This window comes from Oryzias latipes, chromosome 24 (assembly GCF_053564925.1).
Source record: "Oryzias latipes strain Hd-rR chromosome 24, Olatipes_Hd-rR_3.1".
Classification (NCBI taxonomy): Eukaryota; Metazoa; Chordata; class Actinopteri; order Beloniformes; family Adrianichthyidae; genus Oryzias; species Oryzias latipes.
This window is the reverse complement of record NC_136260.1, coordinates 22550124-22572515: the sequence shown is the minus strand read 5'-3', so window position 1 is coordinate 22572515 and position 22392 is coordinate 22550124. Positions and strand designations below refer to the sequence as shown.

The window sequence follows — 22392 nt, the reverse complement described above, 5'->3', positions numbered from 1 at the left end:
TTTAAAATGAACTTTGTTTAAATTAGAAAAGGATTTTTTCCTTGAAAATTTACATCTTCTTTAAGCATAAATGTACACATTTATTCTTGTGAATTTTATGATTTCATGACTTTATTCTAGTAAAATTGTGACTTTTTGTCTCACATAATTAAGTTAATTAATTCTTCTTTTTTATGTTGGACCTGATATCCCATCATAAGGAACAGAAAGAAATTTTTTAGAGGGAATTCCAAATGTTAAGAGTTTTTAAATTATGTAAAGATTTAAATGAACATCAAATAACATTAAGCTTCAAAAAATGTGTCCAAATTGACAAATATTTAAACATATATTATTTTATTATAGTAATAATATTTGTATTAGATAGTAAAAATATTTTATTCTAAAATACAAAAAAAGAATTAGTTTAAATGAACCCCGCTGAGAAAAACACAGGACTACCAAATTCTCTGGGAGTTGTAGTTTTATTGGACTGATGAGCGTTCCTGTTTGGGAACACGAAACTCAAACTCCCACAATCCCCCTGGATAGCTTTAAGTCTGCGGCTGGGTCACGCCTACGCTAAACCGACTGTAATCCTCACTGGACACAACAGAGTCCTCTGCGGGCGTTTTCTTCACTTTTCCAAGTTTCTTTTTTTCCTCCCCAAACACAAACCGGAAATGGACAATTCTGGGAAGGAGAAGGAGGCGATTCAGCTAATGGCGGATGCTGACAAAAAAGTCAAATCTTCTGGTTCCTTCCTGGGCGGGATGTTTGGAGGGTAAGACAGCAGCAATGCACCAAACAGGGCAGCTAGCTTAGCTAGCAGCAAAGCGATGTCAAAGTTACAACACAACACGTTTCTGATCAAACCCCGCTGGAAGCTTCCACTTTTACCTTTAGAAACCTTTCATGTTTGAAAAGTTTACCTTAGAAGTAGAAATAAAAAGGAAGATCAGATGTTATGAGGTCAGTTAGCTAAAATAGCTGTTTATCAGCTGTGTAAACAAAGATCCCATTTTTATCATTTAAATCAATGTCTATGTAAAAATGTTGTAGTTTTCTTTATTAAAGGGGTTTTAGTATCACTTATCATAGTAGAAAGGTGGAATATTTAAAAAAACACACATTTATAGATTTTTCCTATATAGTTGAAAGTCTACGGAGCCCCTAAAGGGCCATTGAAGAAAAAAAATTGAAGCAAAAAAAAAAACCAAAACGAACGAGTGCTCACCAGTTAGTAACGGGTGCAGTTAGTTTTTTTTTGGTTTGTTGCTTTTTCACCAGTTACTAACAGCCATTAATACAAATAACAAATGGCTGTAGTTTGTCGTAAGAATCCAAATGCCAACGGCATGCGTCATGCGGTTTGAAACAAACCGCATGACTTTAAAACTCGTTTAAAATGACGTTCAGAGATCATGTAATTGTGATGGTAAGCAAGCAAATCTGCATTCTATTTGTGGACAAAGTCAAAAAGCAAAGTAAAACTCAACTAGATCACGTAATGCCGTTTCCAGGTAACTTGGGAAAATTTCTCTGTGTGCAAATTATCTAGTAACAGGTGCGCACCTGTTAGTTTCTATTTTTTAACTTCAATTTTTTGTTTTTTTTACTTCTAAGTTTTTATTTTCATCAATTGTCCTTAAGGGGCTCTGTAAAATTCAGAGTAAAAATATGCATTTTTAATAATTTGATTTCAAATGTAAAAATAATCACATTTTGTGCATTTTGATACAGATTATTTGGCTTAGGATGAGTGAAGTGCATGAATTCATTTTGTTGAGCATCAGAGCAAGACGTGATTTAAAAATGACGTCATCATCATCACCATCATCATCATCATCATCCTCGAACAAGCCGGAGTACGTGAACGGTGGATTGTTGATTCTTCTTTGTGTCTGATTGCAGAGGACCACACAAAGTGGAGGAGGCGTGTGAGATGTACTGCAGGGCTGCTAACATGTTCAAGATGGCCAAGAACTGGAGCGGTGAGCAGATGCTCCAAAACAAATGGAGCAAACACTTCGTTTGATTTGAAATGATTTATTTTAAGCAATCAAAGCAAGAATAATGCACAAAACAATACAATCATACAAAGACGCATCACATTGCGATTTTATATAATAATGATACTTAATAATATTGAAGTATCAATAACATAATACTATACATGACAAAGATGCATTACTTAATTACTATTTAAAAAAACAGACAAAACTCTATTTTAGAAATCACCATAGCACATGCAGACCAGTTATCTAAAATATATGCAGGTTATATTCATTAGAAAAATCCTCACTATGATTACAAATAACACTATGCCAGAAAAATAGACATAACACTGTTTCTGAACTCTTCATTACATGTATTGATCAAGTATGAAAAGTTTCTAACTCTGTGCTCCTCACACCGACACGGTGTGGTCTTCAGCTGCCGGGAGCGCCTTCTGCAAGGCCGCGCGTCTCCACATGCAGATGCAGAACAAACACGACTGCGCCACCAGTTTCATCGACGCAGGAAACGCCTACAAGAAGTCTGACCCCAACGGTAGGACTTTCAAAATAAAGTCCCAAAAGGCTTTTCTCTGTTCTCGTTTTCTTGGTGTCTGAATTAAAATTTTGAAATGTAGTGGAAATTCTTATATTTTTATCTGAATACAAAGGAATCCACAGTAGTGTAACGTTTTGTGCTTTTATTTGTTTAACAGGCCTTTTTTTGAAAAACTAGATTTTTTTCGTATTTCTATCATTTTGAAAGATTATTCCTTTGGGATCCAATCATGCGAAAAGTTTGAAACTCAACAGTACACATTGTACACGTTAATAAAATATGGAAAAGCTCCTCTGATGTGGCAAAACAAAAAAAAAACAACCTAAAGATGAAATTAAACAAACAGCAACTGATTTGTAAGTTTTCGGATGTGTACTTTTGAGTCTAAAACTGCTTTTAAATCTGATTTCTCGTTGACTCTAAGGTGACCCTGATTGATCTGCTGCCATGAATTTCCCCCCAAACACGGTTCTGTGCAACAGTTTTTGTCTAACGTTTTTCCTCCTTTCCCCCTTTTTATGCTGCTAAAAGAGGCAATCAAGTGTTTAAATGCTGCCGTGGATATTTACACAGACATGGTAAGAGGCTCGGCTGATCCGGGTTCGGATCCTCGCAGACGTGGAAGTGGACACGACCGGAATGTCATGAACAGTGCATGAATGTTTCTTCTCCGTCAGCTGTTTGTCGACTTTCTGCACTTAGAAACTGAGAAAAACCCATAGAAATATGAAACGCAAAGAGAGTTTTGTTCCCACAATGCACCATTCCTCTTAATTAGAGCTCATCTTTATCTCATATTTACTTAAACATTTCAGGAGATATTTATGAGAATTATTGCAACGCATCAGTAATGATTTTCCCATAATCCCACAGGCTGCAATCGCCTTTGTGTTCAGTTTTATTCCTTTTTTTATATTTTAGTAAAAACCTTCATTCATCGACCAATGTTTATTTTCAAAACAAAACCTTCCAGTGGCTTCCCCCCCCCCATTTTCTTATTTCTGGAGCGCTTTGTTTGGCTTCAGTCGGTCATGGTTTCACCTCCTCCTCCTCCTCCTCCAGGGAAGATTCACCATCGCCGCCAAACACCACATCAGCATCGCAGAGATCTACGAGTCTGAGCTGGTCGACATCGAAAAGGTAGAAACGCTGGTTTGAAACCGCAAACTCTTGTCAGGATTGCTGATCGAAATCCTGACTTTTATTCTGAAAGGCTATTGCACATTATGAACAAGCAGCAGACTACTACAAAGGAGAAGAATCAAACAGGTACTGGACTTTGCTAAAACCTCTTTGAACTCTTTTAAATCTGCATTTTGCAGAATTTCATTTGGATTTAGAGTCGTTTGCTTTGCATTCAAGTTTTCCTGCTTTTCCTCTCAGCTCTGCTAACAAGTGTCTGCTGAAGGTTGGAGCTTACTGCGCTCAGCTGGAGCAGTACCAGAAAGCCATCGAGATCTACGAGCAGGTTCGTCATCCTCTCGTGCTCTCCCTCCTCCTCTAACCCCCTGAACAAAGCTAAAAGGAGGGGGGGTTCCTGGAATGTCTCTGCAGGTCGGAGCGACCACGATGGACAACCCGCTGCTGAAATACAGCGCCAAAGAATACTTCTTCAAAGCCTCCCTCTGCCATTTCATCGTCGATGAGCTCAATGCAAAGGTAAGGGTGCTCGTCTGCGGCGGCGGCGGATGTGGCGTTCACGCCTTCCTGTTTCCCGCAGATCGCTGTTGAGAAGTACGAGGAGATGTTTCCGGCTTTTTCCGACTCCAGAGAATGCAAACTGCTGAAGGTGAATGGGAGCAGATGTCTTCGGTTTCTGATTTATGTAGAAAAACATCGGCAGTGCTCACAACAACGTGTGTGTGTGTGTGTGTGTGTGTTTCCAGAAGCTTCTGGAGGCTCACGAGGAACAGAACAGCGAGGCGTTCACTGAGGCGGTAAGTTCTGATCCGGTTCTTCTGTGAACTCTTTAGGAATCCTCTGTGTGCGAAAAGTTCTCTCCTTTAAGATGTTTGCATTGAGAAATAATCGGACTTTACCTGCAAGTACAGTCTCGTAAATCAAATTAACTTTATTTATAAAAGCAAAACAAAAACTAAAGAAAGTTCATAGAAGATCATAAGACACTACAAAAATCAAAGATTTGATTATTCTAGCACATTAAACGGCACACCAGGGGGGGCATTTTACCTGCAATATGACACACCTGCTGACAGCTTATGGGCCTGAAGAACCAACCAATGACTGAATATTAGGGGGATTCATTCTCCATTAACCGGTTTATATTCCTACAATCAAGCAAGTTGTTCATCAAATCCAATTGAACTTTCCCAATAAAACAATGTTTCAGAATAAAATAAATCAATCATTATTGATCCTGGAATAAACCATTTGGATTGAGGCGGGTTGGTTTATTTTACTATAAAGTAGAAACCTGTGGCTGCAGAGCCCTAAACTAAAATACAAGGATGGAGTTCATTCAGTCTCACTAATCAGAAAAGCACACAACCTCTTTTACAAATGCACACGCTCGGATTCACAACTGTAATTTGATGCAAACGTGCAATATAAATTTGGAAACGCACACCGGGTGTTTTTCACAAATACACACTAAATGTTTCACACACATGTGTGTTATTTTTTTGTTCTTCTAAATGTTCATGCTGTGTTTTCAAAATTCATAAAAAATGTTTCACAAATGCACAATAGATGCTTTACAAAGATGATTTTTAGGTACACTTTGCTAATGGGTTTGATTGACAGATTCATTAGCCAATGACATTAGTTGACCTGCAGTGTCAGGAGAGTCTCAGAATTCCCCGCAGGGGTTTCTCTCACAAATGTGGGGAGATGCACAAATGAGAGCGAGTTTGTAAATGCACATTCTGCAATTCATATGATCTGCAAGTTCATAATATTTATGTTTGTGAATTATGTTTGTGAAGCATCTATTGTGCATTTGTGAAACATTCAGTGTGAATCTGTGAAACATTTATTGTGTTTTTGGGAAACATTTGTGAGAAACACTGATTGTGCACGTTTGAAACATAATGTGTGTCCTTGTGAAAAAGTCAGTGTGCGTTTCCAAATGTATATTGCACGTTTGCATCAAATTACAGTTGTGAATCAGAGTGTGTGCATCTGTGAAACAGGTTGTGTGCATTTCTGATTAGTGTGACTGAATGAACTCCATATATATCCATATAACTTGACTCTAATGTCCTCCTTTTGAAAAAAAACAGGAAGTGCGGTGTAAGAAAAAACTGTTTTCAGAACATCATCAGTTCCAAACTACAGAATAAATTAAAAGAAAAGATTTACCTGTCAGACATATTGTACTATACCGATAATGTGACCTGGCCCGTATCATACCCATGCCACCTCTGTGCTTGATAACTGATATTTGTCGCTCTTTGGATTTTCCCTTACCTATTGGGAACATTTTAGTGTCAAGCCTTGTTTTTGTTCTCCTCCTTTGACTTGACTTAAAGAGCAGAATACCTGAGCGCGCGTGGCTCACCTACATGTGTGTGGTGTGTGTTGAAGGTGAAGGAGTTTGACTCCATTTCCCGTCTGGATCAGTGGCACACCACTCTTTTGTTGCGCATCAAAAAGACCATCCAGGGCGACGAAGGCGATCTGAAGTAACGAGAAGAGTCGAGGCGGGGGAAGCGGCATGAAGGGAACACGCCATCATGCATGCTTTTACACACACACACACATGCAGAGTTTATTACACGAGCTACACACTGATCTTAATTTGCATTGGAGTGTTTGTTGGGAGCGTAAATCCTCTGGCCCTCACCTCTGATCAGGGGGTTGCTGCAGATTCTTATGTTGTGGACTGAACTAGCAGGAGCTGCATGTTTTTTACGGTTGATTCTTAGATCGGCCGGCGTTAATTCCAACGTAGTGTTCTCTTTTTTCTTTTCTTTTCAGAACCAGACGTTTTTTTTTCTTAGAGCTAAATAATTGACAGAAGCAATCAAGAATTTTGATTTTTTTTATGCATCGATTTCACTTTTCTCAGAAAAGGGCAATGCTATGTAGACTGTTAAATATTTGTATTCATACACGCTGTCTTGATTTGACTGCTGTTCCGCTCCTCCTTTAGTAAGGTTCTTAATGCTTGCATGTGCAAGCGGCAATCTCTGACCGTGTTCCTTTGTATGATGTGGAGCTCCTTCCTGTCCTCTTGGAGTGTGGTGTGCATTATTACTCTCATTTTGTGTTGTGGGTGTGTCACTGAAGGGCCATTTCTGCACCGCACCTTTTAAAACGGCCAGTTACCGATCATGTGTGTCGTTCCGTGTTGTGTTCATGCACTAGTTTTAGACCAAAGTTCCAGTTCTTTCCTGCTGCACAGACAGCAGGCTGTGGATCTGTATGCTTTTTCCCAGGTCATCACTAATAAAAGTATTATACCCAGAATGCAGTGCACTCTTTAAAGTCTCTCACAGGCTGTATTTTTTAATTAAACTGAACCGTTAACCCTTATGCTATTCTAGGCAGTTTAACATTGGGATTGGGGTCATCTGGACCCCACTCCCAATGTTCCTCCCACACGCCACGAAACCATCTACACATTTTTGGACGAGCACCGACAGAGGCCGCGGACACAAAAGGGTCAAAAAAGGGACAAGAATTTGAGTATAAGTCGCACTTTTGAGGGCGACTTATACTCAAGAGTGACTTGTATGCCATTTTTCTTCTTTATTTTGTCTCCGCTGACTTGTAGTCCGGAAAATGCAAGTATTCTAGTTGTCTTTTGGACGCAGCCTTCATCTCTTCATGCTCCGTATACACCGGCATGCGTGGTGCGACACTGGACTGTCGCTTCCTGACACTGGAGCATGGAAGCTTGGTGTGAAATATCAACATACGCACGCGTGTTTACATAAACCTTTCAGTGGAAGTGGAACGCCAGTTGCTGAGACGAGTGTGTACGTAGGGCTGTGGCACCTTTCGCAGCGCCACCTACTGGTCCAATTGGTAGCAAACTTGTTTAGTTTTAGATTATCAGGCTGTTGATTATTCACTGGTGCAGGTTTTCTCATTTAGATCCAGATCATTAAATCAACAAATGAACCCTCAAATGGAACAGTTTGACATCAATAAACCAGAATGAAAATTTGCTTGATAAATAATTTTTTTATTATTTTGAAGGTGGCTTCATAGATCAGCTTGTAAAATTATTCAGTCAGACCAGACTGAGCGTACAGTATTGTAGGGAATGCTGGATCACCGTCGTCTATCGGAATTTACTATAAAGGTCTGTCATCATGTTTATCACAATAAATACATCCTTCAGTCAGCCAAACATGGTGATTACAATTTAAATATAACATGATTCTGGAATGAGTTAAACTTTGGGACATTGATTTTTAAAATACTAATTATTGAAATAATAAAGAAAATGAGGCGACGAAAGGTTAAGAATAAACTCGTGATTACAGTTATGACTCAAAGCTGATGGAAATAACTGTCAGGGTTTTTTCTAAACATTAATGGGACCAAAGAATCATTTAATTCACTCACTAGGATTAGCGCTAAAGCTGGTGAGGCGTTCAGGGGCTTTGGGTTGATTTGGTGAACTGAAAACACGATTTGAACGTCTGTGATAAAAGGCCTGATCAGAGCGGCCTTCAAACCCTTTGGACGTCTCCGTTCAGAGTTCCTCGGCGTCACTCTGAACACCGGACTTTTCATTTCCACAAGCCTCGTCGCCGACGATCACGACCTGCACGTCGCTGCCCAAACTCGTGACGCTTGACCTGTGCTGGTTCCCCGCCGCTGCGGATGGAGCGGGGGGCGTAGAGTCCGGCGCAGACGACGTGGACCCGGTCTGGACGTCCGTGACCGACTGAAGCAGAGCTTCGGAAACGGGACCCGAGATCGTGGCGACAGACAGGGGGGCGGAAGGGGCGGTGGAGGTCAGAGACACGGGATGCTTCACGGACACTGGGATGGAGAAGGGCAGCGGGATGCCAGAACCCTCCAAGGAGATGAGGCTGCCTCCTGTGCCGTCACTCGTCACTATGGGCTGGAGTTGCATTCCCGCTGGAACGGCGGTGTGGATGACCGTGATGCCTTCCAGGTCCCCGTGGCTGACCAGAGCAATGGTTCCATGGCTGGTCCAATCAGAGGGGAGAGTGACCGGTTCCGCCGGAACTACGATGGAATCCAACTGCATTTTGTCAGCGCTGCTGGCAGAACTGGTGGAACCGGCGACAGGAGCAGGACTTGGAGCAGCGGGACTTTTCCTGGGCGTGCTCTTTTTCTCTCCGGGCTCAACCTTTTCTGCCTTCTCCCCTTTGAAAGATCTGGGCTTCCTCTCCTCCAGGTTTCCCTCCAGCTGCACCAGGTAGGTCTTCCACGGAGAGTCCGTATCGTGGACCTGGAGTTTGAACGGTATCCTTGTTATCGCCGCGTTCACAGACACAACTCAAGCATTCGTCATTTTTGTCTAAAAGGCAGCATCGACAATGACCAGAACAATTATCAAAAGATGTCCAATCTAAATGTACTATGGTTTACATTTGACAAAATATCTATTCCTAATTTTTTTAGGCTGAAGTTACGTCGTCTCTGTGAGTCTTTTTCAGGTTCCGATGTTAAACTTTACATGCTTTACAGCTTAGAAAAGCTAATGAGGGTCTGCAGAGGCCCAACAGATCAGGTTACAGACTTCACGTGGTTTCCATCAGTGAGCAAAGAATCAAGAAAAAAGGCCTGAAAATGGACCGTATGGAACCATCAGGAAATTGTGTCCTACGTCCTGATTGGCTGGAGACCTCGTCTTTCAATCTGCCGTGTGCCGTGTCTAATACCAGCACCTCTCTATCAGATCTTTTCTTTTCATTCCATCACCATGGACTTATTTCTTCTAGGAAGGTTTAAGTTTTGTGAGTTTAAAAAAAGAGAGAAAAGTGTGAAAATGTCCACGTCTGTCTGAGAAAAGGGGATAAAATGTAAAACGGTGAGGACTCTTGCAGCCTAAATACGCCCGTAATCCTATTTCGAGGATATTGACGGTTATTTTTAGAACGGGGAGACGCTATTTTTACCAAAGATGTTGAGGCTTCTCCCTCAAACATGGACTTTCTTGGTTGTGTGTTGGCGACTCACCAAAGTGTGTCTCCGAAAGGTGGATTTATCTGTGAAGGTGCGCTTACAGAGGCCGCACATATAGGGCTTCTCTCCCGTGTGGATGCGCTGGTGCCTTTGGAGCGCGTTCAGCTGGGTGAACTTTTTATCGCAGTCTTTACAGCAGTACGGTCGCTCACCTGCAACAACAGAAAGGTCGTTTTTCCTTCAGGAGAGTGAACCGTCCCCCCTCTCATCCGACATGTTACCTGTGTGTATTTTCAAATGCTGGTTGAGGGAGTTTCTCTGGGCGAAGCCTCGACCACAGTGCACACACTTGTAGGGTTTGAATCCCGTGTGGATGTTTGAATGGTGCTTCAGGTATTCTTTGGAAGCAAAGCTTTTACCGCAGGCCTCACACATGAAGGGTTTTTCTCCTAAAAGCAAAAGATGAGATTAAATAGAGACAGGAGTCAGCAGTCCTGATCACACAGGGGCTGATGGAAAAGGTCGCTCACCTGTGTGCGACCTCTTATGATAGGACAGCATGTGTTTCTGGGTGAAGCGGGCGTCGCATTCGTCACATGCATACGGTTTCTCTCCGGTGTGAGTCCTACACAAATGAATCATTTAATTTAAAAAGAAATAAAAGTATAATTCTTAACATAACAGGGGGGCTTCTATCATCTCTACCTGCGATGCATCTTCAAGGCCGAGTTCTGCGTAAATCTGGCCCCGCAGTCGGCGCACTCGTAGGGCCTCGAGCCCGTGTGCGTCCTTTCGTGCAGCAGCAAGGCCGCTTTGGAGCTGAGGGTCTTCCCGCAGTCGGGACACACGTGCTGCAGGTTCCGCTCGTGCACCTGGGAGCAAAGCCGGCGGTTAGCGTCACGGCTTTCACGTCAGGTCGCGGGAAACGGCGGCGACCCACACCTGTCTCTGGTGGCGGATGACGTCCTTCTTCCGCTTGAAGGTCTTGGAGCAGGAGTCGCAGGCGAACTGCCTCTCGTTGCTGTGGACGTGCTTTTCGTGGATCTTCAGGTTGCTGCGGTTGGCAAAGGTCTGCATGCAGATGTCGCAGCGGTGGACGATGTCGGCCTGGACTCCGTGGTACGTACTGACCAGTCGGGGAAACATAAAAGCAATTTGTTATTTCTGTGTCCAAAACCTCAAAAGAAACATCTTTTTGTTTACCTGATGTGCTTCAGGTAACTCCTCTCATAATGGAAGGTGCGTTGGCACTTGTTACACTGGAACTGTGCTTTGGAGGCTTTTTTTAATTCCTCCTTCGACTGCCCCTCGTCTGCCTCTTTCCCCTCCTCCTCCTCCAAGAAGAACAAGGGATCGTGAGGATCCTCACTTTCCTCATCCTCCTCACATTCCCAATCATCTCCATCCGAAGCAGCTTTCTCCAGGGACATGTCGTGCTCTTCTGTCCCCCGTTGATCTTCCTCCTCCGTTCTGTTCTCTTGCTCCCCTGCATCTTCATCTTGGTTTTCGTTATCCTCTTTTAAAGAAAAATACCAAGACTTTTGCATCACCTTGAGTCCATCCAGCTTCAATTTCAGCTTTTTCGCCGGCCTTTTTATATTCTTCTGTCTGTTTCTCTTCTTCAGCAGTTTTTTGGAGCCTTCTGTCTCTCCAGGAGAGAGTTCTTCCTCTCCTTCTGGTTTGTCAGCTTCCTGCAGTTCGTCTACAGCTTCAGCTGTCGCCGCGCACCTTTTTCTTCTGGGTTTCTGTAAAACTCCAGCACTCAAAGCCTCACTGCAAATGTTTGACAAACCCTCACAGTCCAGAAACTGTGCCATTGCCTGAACGTCGCCGATCTTCTTTCTGACGACCTCAACCTTGCCCGTGTAGGCAAAATCTAAGAACTTGGAGAAATCGTGACAGTGCATATTTGACAGCAGCAGTTTCTCCTCCGTGGCCCCAGGAGTCAGAAGAACCTTCCTGAAGTATCCACTGATGGCGGCCAGAACGACCTGGTGGGCCCGAAACTCCTGCACGTCCCCCATACCTTCCACCTGCACAGTGACATCACAGAGGTGCTCCTGCAGCTTCAGGTCGTGCAGCGAAGCCAGAAGGTTTTCATGGTGGGAACTCGAGGTGAGCTGCACCACTTTGACCCCCATAATGTAGCTGTGCTGCTGCAGATAAACACAGGAGACCACACGTGTTACATTTAAACCGATACGTGTTTTTATTAGGATTTTTTTTGCCGGGCTGATTTTGAGCGGAAACTTAAGAGGATCTCACACAGCAAAATACAAGACACTATAATAAGAAGAAAACCACACAATAACTGAGTCATTGCCCCAAATGATCTTTGAACGAATTTACTTCCAAACAAAATAAACTGGAAGTATTAATATTTAAAGACAGTGTATTAATACATGATCTATTGCTGCACTGATTTTTTTTTTCTTTTCTACATGAGCAACAAGACATTCTGTAATCTGCTACAGAAATAAATCAGTTGACATTTTCTTATCATAAACCTGTTAAATGTGTGCCTTAGGTTCAGCCAGACCTGAAGGAAGACTTATTATTCACTGCTGCAATACAGGAAGTCTTACAAAACAAGCCGTCATGGGTTCTGTAGTTAGTATCAATGAGAAAATCACACTCGAAAATAAAACCGCGCCTTCAAGCAGCGGGCTGCATTTAAGCTAAAATTGACTTTCTGGTGTAAACGCTTCAGTCCGTCCAGCAGCAGCGGAAGCGTTACATGTCCATGTTCTCAGAAAGTACACCCAACAGCTGACACTTTTTATCATTTATTTGGTCATTTTTAAAAGTCCTCTTTTGGACTTATTCCCAAGATTTGACAAAATCCATGCAGCTCAAATTCTAGTTTAACTGTAAACATTCACTTAACTTAAAAATGTCACTCACTGACAACAATATATCTACTTACTTATTTTATATATAATTATATATATATATTATAATATATAATTTATCAAAACATGGCCAATAAAATAGCATTAAACAGAAAAAACAATCACAAAAAATAATTTAATGCTAATTGTAAATGGGTTTGCTTGTTTTTAACTGCTTTAATGCGTCACTTCTCAAGAGATTTTGCTAAAATAACAGAAAATGAGGTTTATAGAAACGTTCTCAATAATGTTGGCACTACATTAGGAGCAAAACTTTTCAGAAACATTTCTTGGTCAGATAAAACTGTTCCCTGAGAGGATTAGTGGTTCCAAAATCGCTATAAACAGTTAGGTCACGCGCTAGCAAGGTCTATTACATCAAAAAATAATATTTATAAATAAAAAGAAACCCAGGCACAAACAGACACATTATGCTCTACATAAATTATTTATTATTTGCCTCCACATCTTCTTAAGCTGCTTGATGCTAACATTAGCTAACATACAATGCTAACGAGCTAAGTTGGATCAAATCAAATGCTTAAAGAAATGTCAATGACGGGTATTTACAGTATTACGAAATCAATGTACATTCCGCCACACCATACATGGTTTACTGTCCTGCAGTCTGCAAAACTACACCTCAACACGAAACTAGTTTTCTTACCGTAAGCTCGCTAAAATGGCAGCCCTGAACAAATGCTATAAGCTGGAGCAGCAGCGAAGCCCACTTCCTGTTGAGATCTAACTTCCGGTTTCGCTCCTGCTGATCTAGGATCAGCTTCTCCCTGTTTTGCGATGTTGCAACGCCCGATTATCGAGTAAGAAAACTGATTTCAGGTCGCTTCAATAAGCCTGTAAAACCCTGCGGGCGAACCACATTTTTAGTAGACAAAATTCCATTTTTTTTCCTTATCTTTTTTTTTGCAAGAAGTTGCGACATATGTGCTTCTATAGAAAAACAATCAGGCGATGCTGTTAACATTTGTTGCCTAAAACAAAATGTGGTTAAGTTGATCGAAGTGGACAGAGAAAACTCTATCAACTATAAAATGTTCCCAAATCAATCTAAAATTTTAAATATTCACCTGTTACCGTAACACAAATACCACAAAACGTATTTTAAGGCATTACTCACCTATGTCCACACGGGGGCGCTACTGCCAAACCATTTTTTGTGTTTAAGACATGACAATCCCAAATGTACTTTCTCCACTGAATTAATTTCCATCTTAGCTCTCTTGTTGACATGTTATTTGGTGGTCATTTGCATATTTCTTCCATTTTTTGCTGGCACAAAATGCAGAGTTTAAAAACAAGGTTTTGTTTTGATCCTGCAAGGAAATAGCAAAATGCAAAATATGTATATGAAAGCTAACCTGGATCCCCACAGGATTGCTGTTCTGCGAGGTTCTTTCTTTCTGAGGAAATTCATGCACCCTAACCCTGGTCTAAATGACTCAATCTTCATCATTGCTGTGAGACATCTTGCCTTTGGACCACCTTGCAGATTCCAGCTGTTCACCTGGCTTTTCTTTAAATCCCCCTCCATAGACAACATGAGTTACAGACCCAAATGTACGTTCACAGCGACCATTTAAGACGTGTAAAGTTTATAACATCCTGGAAAATCTTGCAGTGAATATATTCAGATTACTGGAATGCAGAATTAGCAGTTTCATAGAAAACCGTATAGAACATCGTTCTGCTTCAGGTTTGCTCTTCTATGGTAAACTCCTTTGCATGAGCAGAAACATCAGTGCAAAACTGTCCTGTTAAAATGAGCAACGTGGAAAAAGAAACCACTAAAACCAAACAGATGACAGTTTGTTGTTTTTTTTTTTAAAGGATGCACATCAAAATGTGAAACGGACCGATGTGACGCATAATGTTTGCTGTGTCAGATTGTGCATTGGAGCGTTACTGCCACTTTGAATGGAGTAGGGTTAGTCAGTCAGTCAGTGAGTGCCCTTACAGGACCCCTGCAGTCCCTGAACAGGGGTGAATCATACACCAACCAATAATGGTAAACACCAAAGCGTTGCATGGAAGTTTGGACAGTCATGATCCAAGAAAAGCCGCAAGAAAAAAAGCAATCCCTTTATGTTTGCCCAGATCACCGCACAGCGGATGCCAGACCGACACGACTCCTTCCAGCTCAGTATTCTGCGGTGTCTTAGCCTTCCTCTCCACTCAGTGAACTCTGGCTGAATTGTACACAGTTAGACTTGTACGGTACTTTTCTTTTTAGAGTGCCATAAAAAAAAACACAATGGGAGGATATATATTTGGTGTTCACTACTGCTCTCACCCTAGAAAAAAGCTCCTCTGCAGCACTTCACCAGACAAACCCATCGAAGAAAAGTGATTTGCATTATTACTCAATCACCAACCTGTTTTTTTTTAGAAAGAACACGGATCTCCACCCGTGTTGAAAGTTTCTGTACATTCCCCTAAAGGCTTGAGCTGCACTGCCAGAATATACGGCACGCTAAGCCCGCTCGTGCTTCTCTGTCCTCCGTCTTTGATTCTTTTTTCTTGACCTGGATTTCAGCCACACCACAGTCAACCCAGCCAGAGTAGTATCATGACTTCTAAAATCTCAATGTAACCAAAAGAATGCATTCATTCTGGAAAAAATGCAAAGAGGAGAACTGTTGTTAACCCCTCGCTTGTCTTTTCTCTGTTTGTAGGTTAAATAATTATTATTTTAAATTACTTATGCTTTTTGGAAAATGGGCAGAAACTATGACAAATTTTTTTTAGTAATTTTTGTGAGTTTAATCCATTGACTGTACATGAGAACTGGACTGAGTGACCCCTCCCCCTGGCATTCCAAACAGGAAGTACCTGGGGCTTGTAGTGGTCAGAATTACTATTCTTGCTCTGATACCTTTTTTTCTAATCTGTTCTTGATAATCCTCTCTTTTCATTATAGTTTTGTCTGTAGTTCAAGATATAAACTGACCAATCAGATGCCTCAAAAAAAGAAAAAAAAGCAGGTGTAGCCTGCTGGCCCTCACCTCCAAGGTTCAAAATGTTTGATTACCAGTTTTCCTATATACCTCTTTCAAGCGAAGGGGTGTGGCCCTCCTTCAACCTTACCCCTGATTCGCGAGAGTTGCCACAGAAACGATGACTCAGAGCTACACGGACCAATCACTGCTCACTCACGTTGTCTGGCTCCAATGTGGTGTAAAAAAAATGGCGACTGGATTGAGTTCATTTGGCTGGAGCTGGAAGTAAGCCATTTTCTGTGGATGATGTGTAACAAGCCCCCTGTGGTTACACAGTGAACTGCACTTTATTTCATCTTTAATCACTATCTCTGCATCAGCAGCAGTCGTTTCCTGTTGTTTCATGGATGTGGCATAGGCTTACTTGGGTTTTTATCATTTAGGTTAAATATTTCTTTCATAAAAGATATTTGGGCTTTTTTAGACATAAAAGAACGCAAGATTGTGGCCATTTAAATGGAAATAACGTACTTCCTGTTGACTCATATCAATATACTCATAGGTAAAAAAAAAAGTGCTCTTGCCCACATTTGTAACATATTTATTTCTCATTAGTACGTTGGGAGGTAAAGACTGTAAAAGTGAAGAGAAAGAACACAAAAATGCTTCGTTGAATTATTTACCAACACAGAGATTTATCTGTGGAAATGGAAGCGGGAGTAAAATTAGGAGAGTCAGCTTTCAGAGTCTGATAGCTTGTTACATGACACAACGACTGCTGCAGTGAATGGAGATGCTGGAGCGCTTATGCCAACACATTCAGAAAAAACCCACAGGTCATCCTCTGCGTCTCTCCATTTGTGGAAAGTGTGTTCTGTGAACATGACTAAACAGGAAGCTGAGAGCTCAGCCCACAATGGCTGCTGTCTGCTTTCTATTTGCTGTTGTGTACAATTTGGTTTAATGTCAAGCTACCAAAAAATAAAATAAAAATGGACGAGTTAGTCAAAAAGTAAAAAAAAAAAAAAAAAGATGAAAACATTTTGAACGATAGTGGAGTGAAACAATGTAATGTCTGGTAATCCTTTACTGCCCAAAGACATCTCAAAAGCAAACAGCAGCGCCATCTGGTTGGGAATTAAACCAAAAACCATTCAATAGAAACTTTTGGTCACTATATTGTCCACAAGTTTACACTTATTGACTTTTTTTGTTTAATCTTTTGGACCAATCCCAAAGGCCAACTCTTTGACTTCCTGTTTGAAGCAGGTTTAAAAACAACCAAGTCAATTCATTACGTGACCACTAGGCGACTTGTTAAAGACGTAAGTCAAATTCCATTCACTTTGATGTTTGACAGCCTAACTTAACACTTCATATATATTTACATAGATTAAAAACCTTTCCTGCGTGTCTTTTCTCAATTAGACAATAGTTTCGAGAGTATAATTTTATATAAAATTAATTTAAAACTGAAATATGCATTGATTATTGGGTCCTTAGCTCGGAAACGACCTCAATGAGTTCAGCTGTTGACCTTTTTTTGGATGTCGTACCCGTCCAAGTTGGTGATAATTACACAACTGGAAAATCAGTCCATGATAAATCAATGGATGATGTCATCACTTTCTTTAAAGACCCACCCATTGGAAACCGAGATATTTTGGAATCTGGCAGATCATTGCTTTGATTGATTGATTGGTTTATTTCAAGCAATTTTAGCATTAAAAGTAAATGAAAAACACGGAAAAGAAAATAAATGATACAAAGAAAAATTTAATGTGAAGATGTGAATTCAGAAAGTGATTAGAAAGTAAAAGAAATTTTGGCTTTTTAATTGCTCCTAAACATAAATGGGTATATTTGCACAAACAAGAAAAAGAAATGATTGTTAATTAGCTTAATTGTTTGATTTTATTGCCCAATTGTGTTGCAATTTGATGTTTATCTTGTGAGAATCGACGTGTTATGACAGAACTAACCCTGTAGAACCGCTTGAATGAATCCGGATGGATGAAGTCTCGTTTTACACATCGCAGTGACGCACAATTATAATTCTAATTACACAAATTAAATGTCAAAATAATACCAGTATAGTACGTCATAATAAACTAAACAAAATTATAAACACAACACTTTTGTTTTTGCTCCTATTTGTCACGAGACAAACTCAAAGTTCTGAAACATTTTTTACAAACACAGAATACAAAAGCACTTCTCTGCCATGATAATCCATCCCACCTCACAGGTGTGCTGTATCAAGATGCTGATTAGACAGCATGAATATTGCACAGGCGTGCCTTACACTGGTAGAGTATACAGTATCTGGTGTGATCACCATTAGCCTCATGCAGTGCCACACATCTCCTTAACATGGAGTTGTTCAGGTTGTCCCATCCAACAGGTGTGCCATATCAAAATGCTAATTTGACAGCTTGATTATTGCACAGGTGTGCTTTTAGACAGTTCTCCTTTGCATGGAGTTGATCAGGTTGTCCCACCTCACAGGTGTGCCATATCAAGATGCTGATTAGATGGCTGGATTATTGAACAGATGTGCCTTTGAGACATCTCCTCCGCATAGAGTTGGTGAAGTTTTTGGTTGTGGAAAGTTGGTCCAATCCTCTTCAGTGGCCAGGTCAAGTTGCTGGATGTTGGCAGGAACTGGAACACGCGTTGGATACGTCCGGTAAGTATGCTGGCTGCGCAAAGAACTGGTGTATTTTCAGCTTCCGGGAATTGTGTATAGATCCTTGCAGCATGGGGCCGTGCATTATCATGGTGCAACATGAGGCGATGTTCTTGGATTTATGGCACAACAACAGGCCTCAGGTTCGCGTCACGGTATCTCCGTGCACCCAAAATAGCATCATAAAGTGCACTTTTGTTCTTCGTCCATAACATACGACGGTCTAAGGCACACCTGTGCATTATTTATGCTGTCCAATCAGCATCTTGATATGGCACAACTGTGAGGTGGGATGGATTATCTCGGCAGAGAAGTGCTAATTGTCACAGATTTAGATATAATTGTGAACAACGTTTGAGAGAAATGCTTATTTTGTGTTTGTAGAGAATGTTTCAGATCTTTGAGTTCATCTCATGACAGATGGGAACAAAAACAAGTGTTGCATTTATGTTTTTGTTCAATATAGATTCTATTTATACAATTTGGAAAACATGTTCTTTGCAGTAACGAGAAGATTTCCAGCCTTCAGAGATGAAATTACCTTCCAAATGGCCTCTGACTCACCGTCCCCCTCACTCAGTGCCCTCTCATTCTCCTTCCTTCTTCATCCTTCCATCCAGCCTCCCCGTCTCACACCTTCACTTGTCCTTGTGGAAGTTCTGTCTATTGTAAGTGTATACAATAGACAGAACTTAGCACTCAACTCTACCGAGAGCAGACACATCCGCTGAGGGGCAGCTGCCCGATCTTGCCGAGCTCCTAACTTGCCTGTTTGTCCGGGCCTCACCGAGCGCCATTCCCAGCGTGGCTGTGTGTGGGTGCTTGTGAAATTGTGTGCAGAAATAGAAATTCATTACTTCTCTGTGAAGTTGGACTTCCAGTGAGAGAAACCAGTTCATGAAAGACACTAAAAGAAGGATGGCTGTGAGGCTGGAAATCATTTACAACCACTTAGAAACTCCTTTATAACAGAGGATTTCATCAGCAAACTAAGGCCGGTGTCACCTCTGTGGAGTTTCTGAGAAAGCAGCCGCCCTCCCTGACCGTGTAGGACATGGCCATCGGCACATTCCTGGAGAGCTGGATCCCCAGAAGCAACAATTCCTCCTTCCTCCCCTGCCTCCCTCCCTCGCTTCCTTCCTGCCGCCCTCGTGTCCTCTTTGCTTCCGTGGATTGCATCACTTGTCTGCCTCTTGGCCTTTCTCGCTTGGACCCTTTAATCACACAAGTAGTTCCTGCTCACACATCAACTTTGGGCTGAAGGCGCTCGCCCTCGTAGGTCCTCATCCTGGTTTTGTGGCTTTGGTTGGAATTTTATGGTTGGTTTGAGCCTAGGATTCTGGAGGTTTTCCAGCTGCCCTCCAAACTCCATATTTTTTATTTTTTTCTCTCCTCTTCTTAATTCCCTTCCTTGGGGTCAGAAATATCCTGCGGTTTCGGTTTGATCCCCCCGGATCGGCCTTCCCTCCCTCTGCCTCTCCCTTCCTTTTTGTCCCGTGCACAGACCCACACACATGCACGCTGACTGGAAGCATGCCGCGCATTCCCACACAGGAAACACATGGCGGGATCAGCATAGGCGGTTCTGTGCCTCGCGGCTTGTTGCATACACAGGCCTTCCCATCAGGGGTCAACAGGCTTTCCTGTTAGCAAAAGCGACGTTGTCATTCTCAGGGTGAGAAGTTATCGCTTAAAGCCAAAGTCATCATAATCCTGCTGCTGTTTAGTGACTGTAAAAATAAACAACATTGCTTCAGCGCCGGCCAGGTTACCTGTCTTCCTGTGCTTTCACCTTCTGCCTGAGTTGTGCAACATGGCAGAGGCCCAGTGCTTGTGTAATATCCGGGCCCCTGACTGATGGGTAGAACACAAGTTCAACTGGTTTGAGCTTATAATTGACTGACTATCCATCCATCCATCCACCCCCCATCTATCTATGCAAACATTACGATGGTGTATTAGGGCCACCACAAAAGAAGAAAAATTAAACGAATATATATGAGAAAAAGTGGTAAAATTATGAATAAAACTTTACAAACAGGAAGTTGTGCAATTATGCCTCATGAAGTTACAATTTTCAAGGAAAAGGTTGGGCTGTTTACCAAAATAAAATCTTACGTTTACCAGTTTAATCAGACCATTCAGAGAAATCTGTTGGATTTCACACTGCTCAAGAGTCTCACTGAATCGGCTTTATTTTTATTTATTTTATTTGCGACTTTATTTAAAAAAAATATCTTTACGCTCATATTTGTGTTTATCTCTATTCTTTAATTTCAACATGAAAACCTGCTGTCTAGTTTATTACATATAGAAACACTGCTTTTACCCGTGTTTGTGTTTGTATTTTCTACATCTTAAAATATGTTTTATTTCTTCATTAACATCGGCCTACATGGTGACTAAAGATGGACATTATTTTATGGCTAAAAACAGTCATATTTACATCAGTTTTTAATGGTAAGTAATATCCAATGTCCCTTTCCTAAAGACCCACTTGGTGTTTTTAACATGTTCTTGGCACATTTTTCTCATAATGGATGACAAAAGTCCTACCCACAGCTCGACTCCTGCCGCTCTGCAGAAACTATGTCCTACAAAATGACACAGGTTTTTGGATTTTGGCTAATAACGGCATCATCATCATTAAATGACCATTGGGAATACTTAGAAAATAGATAAAAAGATGACAGGATTGGGACTTCAAAAAATAGAGCCGTAAAAAGAACTGAAAACAAAAGAAAAAATTCTGCTAACTTTAATTTTAAGGCAATTCTTCTTCAAGACGAGCCCACCCCAGCAACGCCGCCAACTTCTCCTTTCACTGGCATATTTCTCCAAATGGGTTTTACATTTCGGAGGGCTTCCCAGCATGCCGCTGACATCTGAGCTTCAGCAGAGAGTTCTGCAGCGGTTGTCGAGGCGAGGGGTTCGAGAGGAGCTGGTACCTCCGATTGATGCTTTCAAAGGGAAGAGGAGAGACTCTCCCAGTAAAATAAACCACAGACCCTTCCCAGGAAAACCTGCGCCCCGCTGGAGGATTTCAGCTTGTTGACACAACTGCTTGAGGCCGATTGCTTTTCAAATATGTACGTGGTTGTCAAATATACAGTGTCAAATTAGCTCCAAGGCCACCTCCCAAAGGTTTGGGTTTTACACGTTAAATTTGTCCATTTTCCTTGGGTCGTGTCCCAGAAATGTAGGCATGAAAATACCTTAGTGAAGCAAATTCTAACCAAGCCGCCAACTGGATCTGTGAAGCATGTCTTCATCATCTGGTAATGTTTTGAGTCCAATCATATTTTGTTAATTTTTCTCCTGGGCTGTTGTCGATCACTTGGCTTCTGTCTGATTTGTGCCAGAAAGCAACAGCTGACCTTGAGCTGGGATGGAAACATTAGGGTATTTACTGCTGAACAGCCAAACCCTTCAAGTAAAGTCTGTAATTCCTTCATAGATCACCTCAAAGTCCAGATAAATCCAACAAGCACTGCTTTCCCCTCTATTGAAATCTTTCACACAAAATGACCAAAAAAGGAAACTAAAACAAGAGCTTGCGGTTGATGAAGCTGCGGCAGAGGTGATGTGATTGACACGTTTCTATAAAACGAGAACAGAAAGGACGAAACGTCCCGCTGCCCTGCACGTGCACATGCACACCAACTGAAACGGTTTATATCTGACAGCTAAGTGAGTTAACTGGACCGAAGCTTTGCTAATTTCCTGCAATGACACCAGCATGGCAGGAAGACTGCAGACTTTTTCTTTTCTATTCCTCTGACTGTAAGCCTTGCTGCAGACACTGATCTGTCACTTTTTCCGTAATGAGCGCTCATTTGATCTGCTGCCATCAAAATGGCCTTCCGTCTCAGACAACTGTCATTGTTTATCCGTTTTATGAAGATAACAGGGCCGTCTTGTGCGGTTTGGCTGTGTCAGATGAGCTGAGTGTGGAGGAGATTGTCAGAGGAGAGGAGAATGATTCATTGTGTTGCTCTATAATTGAATGAGCCGGCATTCATCGTGGGCATGATGGTGAGATCATCCTCCAGCATTAGACCTGCAGGTTTTTTGGAACTGAAAGTGCGGGACAGAAAAGGCCACACTGGTGGTTTTCCGTTTTTAGCCAATCCAGTCCAAAGAGCTTCTCTGCAAATGTTTCTCTCTAAAGCCAACTGCACGTGTTGGCTTCAGCGATGTGTTTCCATTTGTTTCCCTTTTTCTCTCATTTTTATTTTTCCAAATC

The 22392-nt window shown here is 41.6% G+C and overlaps 2 protein-coding genes across 5 annotated transcripts; one reads left to right on the top strand and one right to left on the bottom strand.

The window, feature by feature from the left end:
• The first annotated feature begins 532 nt into the window (after window positions 1-532).
• napbb (N-ethylmaleimide-sensitive factor attachment protein, beta b) lies at window positions 533-6966 on the top strand. 2 transcript variants are annotated; one of them, XM_004083337.5, is made up of 11 exons: window positions 533-763; window positions 1894-1973; window positions 2416-2532; window positions 3067-3113; window positions 3598-3675; window positions 3749-3804; window positions 3919-4003; window positions 4090-4194; window positions 4256-4324; window positions 4422-4472; window positions 6082-6966. In XM_004083337.5, the coding sequence occupies exons 1-11, from the start codon at window positions 663-665 to the stop codon at window positions 6181-6183; spliced, it is 891 nt and encodes a 296-aa protein (XP_004083385.1). In that variant the 5' UTR covers window positions 533-662; the 3' UTR covers window positions 6184-6966. The 2 variants fall into 2 exon arrangements, with proteins under 2 accessions (XP_004083385.1, XP_011489737.1); XM_011491435.4 differs by lacking the exon at window positions 3067-3113 and having other exon boundaries at window positions 558-763.
• Window positions 6967-7666: 700 nt separating this feature from the next.
• Window positions 7667-13285, bottom strand: gzf1 (GDNF-inducible zinc finger protein 1). Of its 3 annotated transcripts, none has more exons than XM_011491436.4 (8): window positions 13168-13285; window positions 10813-11765; window positions 10552-10735; window positions 10315-10481; window positions 10140-10234; window positions 9891-10058; window positions 9664-9821; window positions 7667-8932 (listed from the first exon to the last, which is right to left on the bottom strand). In XM_011491436.4, the coding sequence occupies exons 2-8, from the start codon at window positions 11748-11750 to the stop codon at window positions 8204-8206; spliced, it is 2439 nt and encodes an 812-aa protein (XP_011489738.1). In that variant the 5' UTR covers window positions 11751-11765; window positions 13168-13285; the 3' UTR covers window positions 7667-8203. The 3 variants fall into 3 exon arrangements, with proteins under 3 accessions (XP_011489738.1, XP_004083434.1, XP_020570157.1); XM_004083386.5 differs by having other exon boundaries at window positions 10813-11762; window positions 13168-13282; XM_020714498.3 differs by having other exon boundaries at window positions 13071-13170.
• Window positions 13286-22392: the final 9107 nt, after the last annotated feature.

Coding starts and splice junctions, on each gene's coding strand:
- napbb (XM_004083337.5), top strand. CDS start 663: ATGGACAATTCTGGGAAGGAGAAGGAGGCGATTCAGCTAATGGCGGAT. Junction 4,195..4,255: donor TCGATGAGCTCAATGCAAAG/GTAAGGGTGCTC, acceptor TGTTTCCCGCAG/ATCGCTGTTGAGAAGTACGA. Junction 4,473..6,081: donor GCGAGGCGTTCACTGAGGCG/GTAAGTTCTGAT, acceptor TGTGTGTTGAAG/GTGAAGGAGTTTGACTCCAT.
- gzf1 (XM_011491436.4), bottom strand. CDS start 11,750: ATGGGGGTCAAAGTGGTGCAGCTCACCTCGAGTTCCCACCATGAAAAC. Junction 10,736..10,812: donor AGTTACCTGAAGCACATCAG/GTAAACAAAAAG, acceptor CCGACTGGTCAG/TACGTACCACGGAGTCCAGG. Junction 8,933..9,663: donor CCTTTCGGAGACACACTTTG/GTGAGTCGCCAA, acceptor TTCAAACTCCAG/GTCCACGATACGGACTCTCC.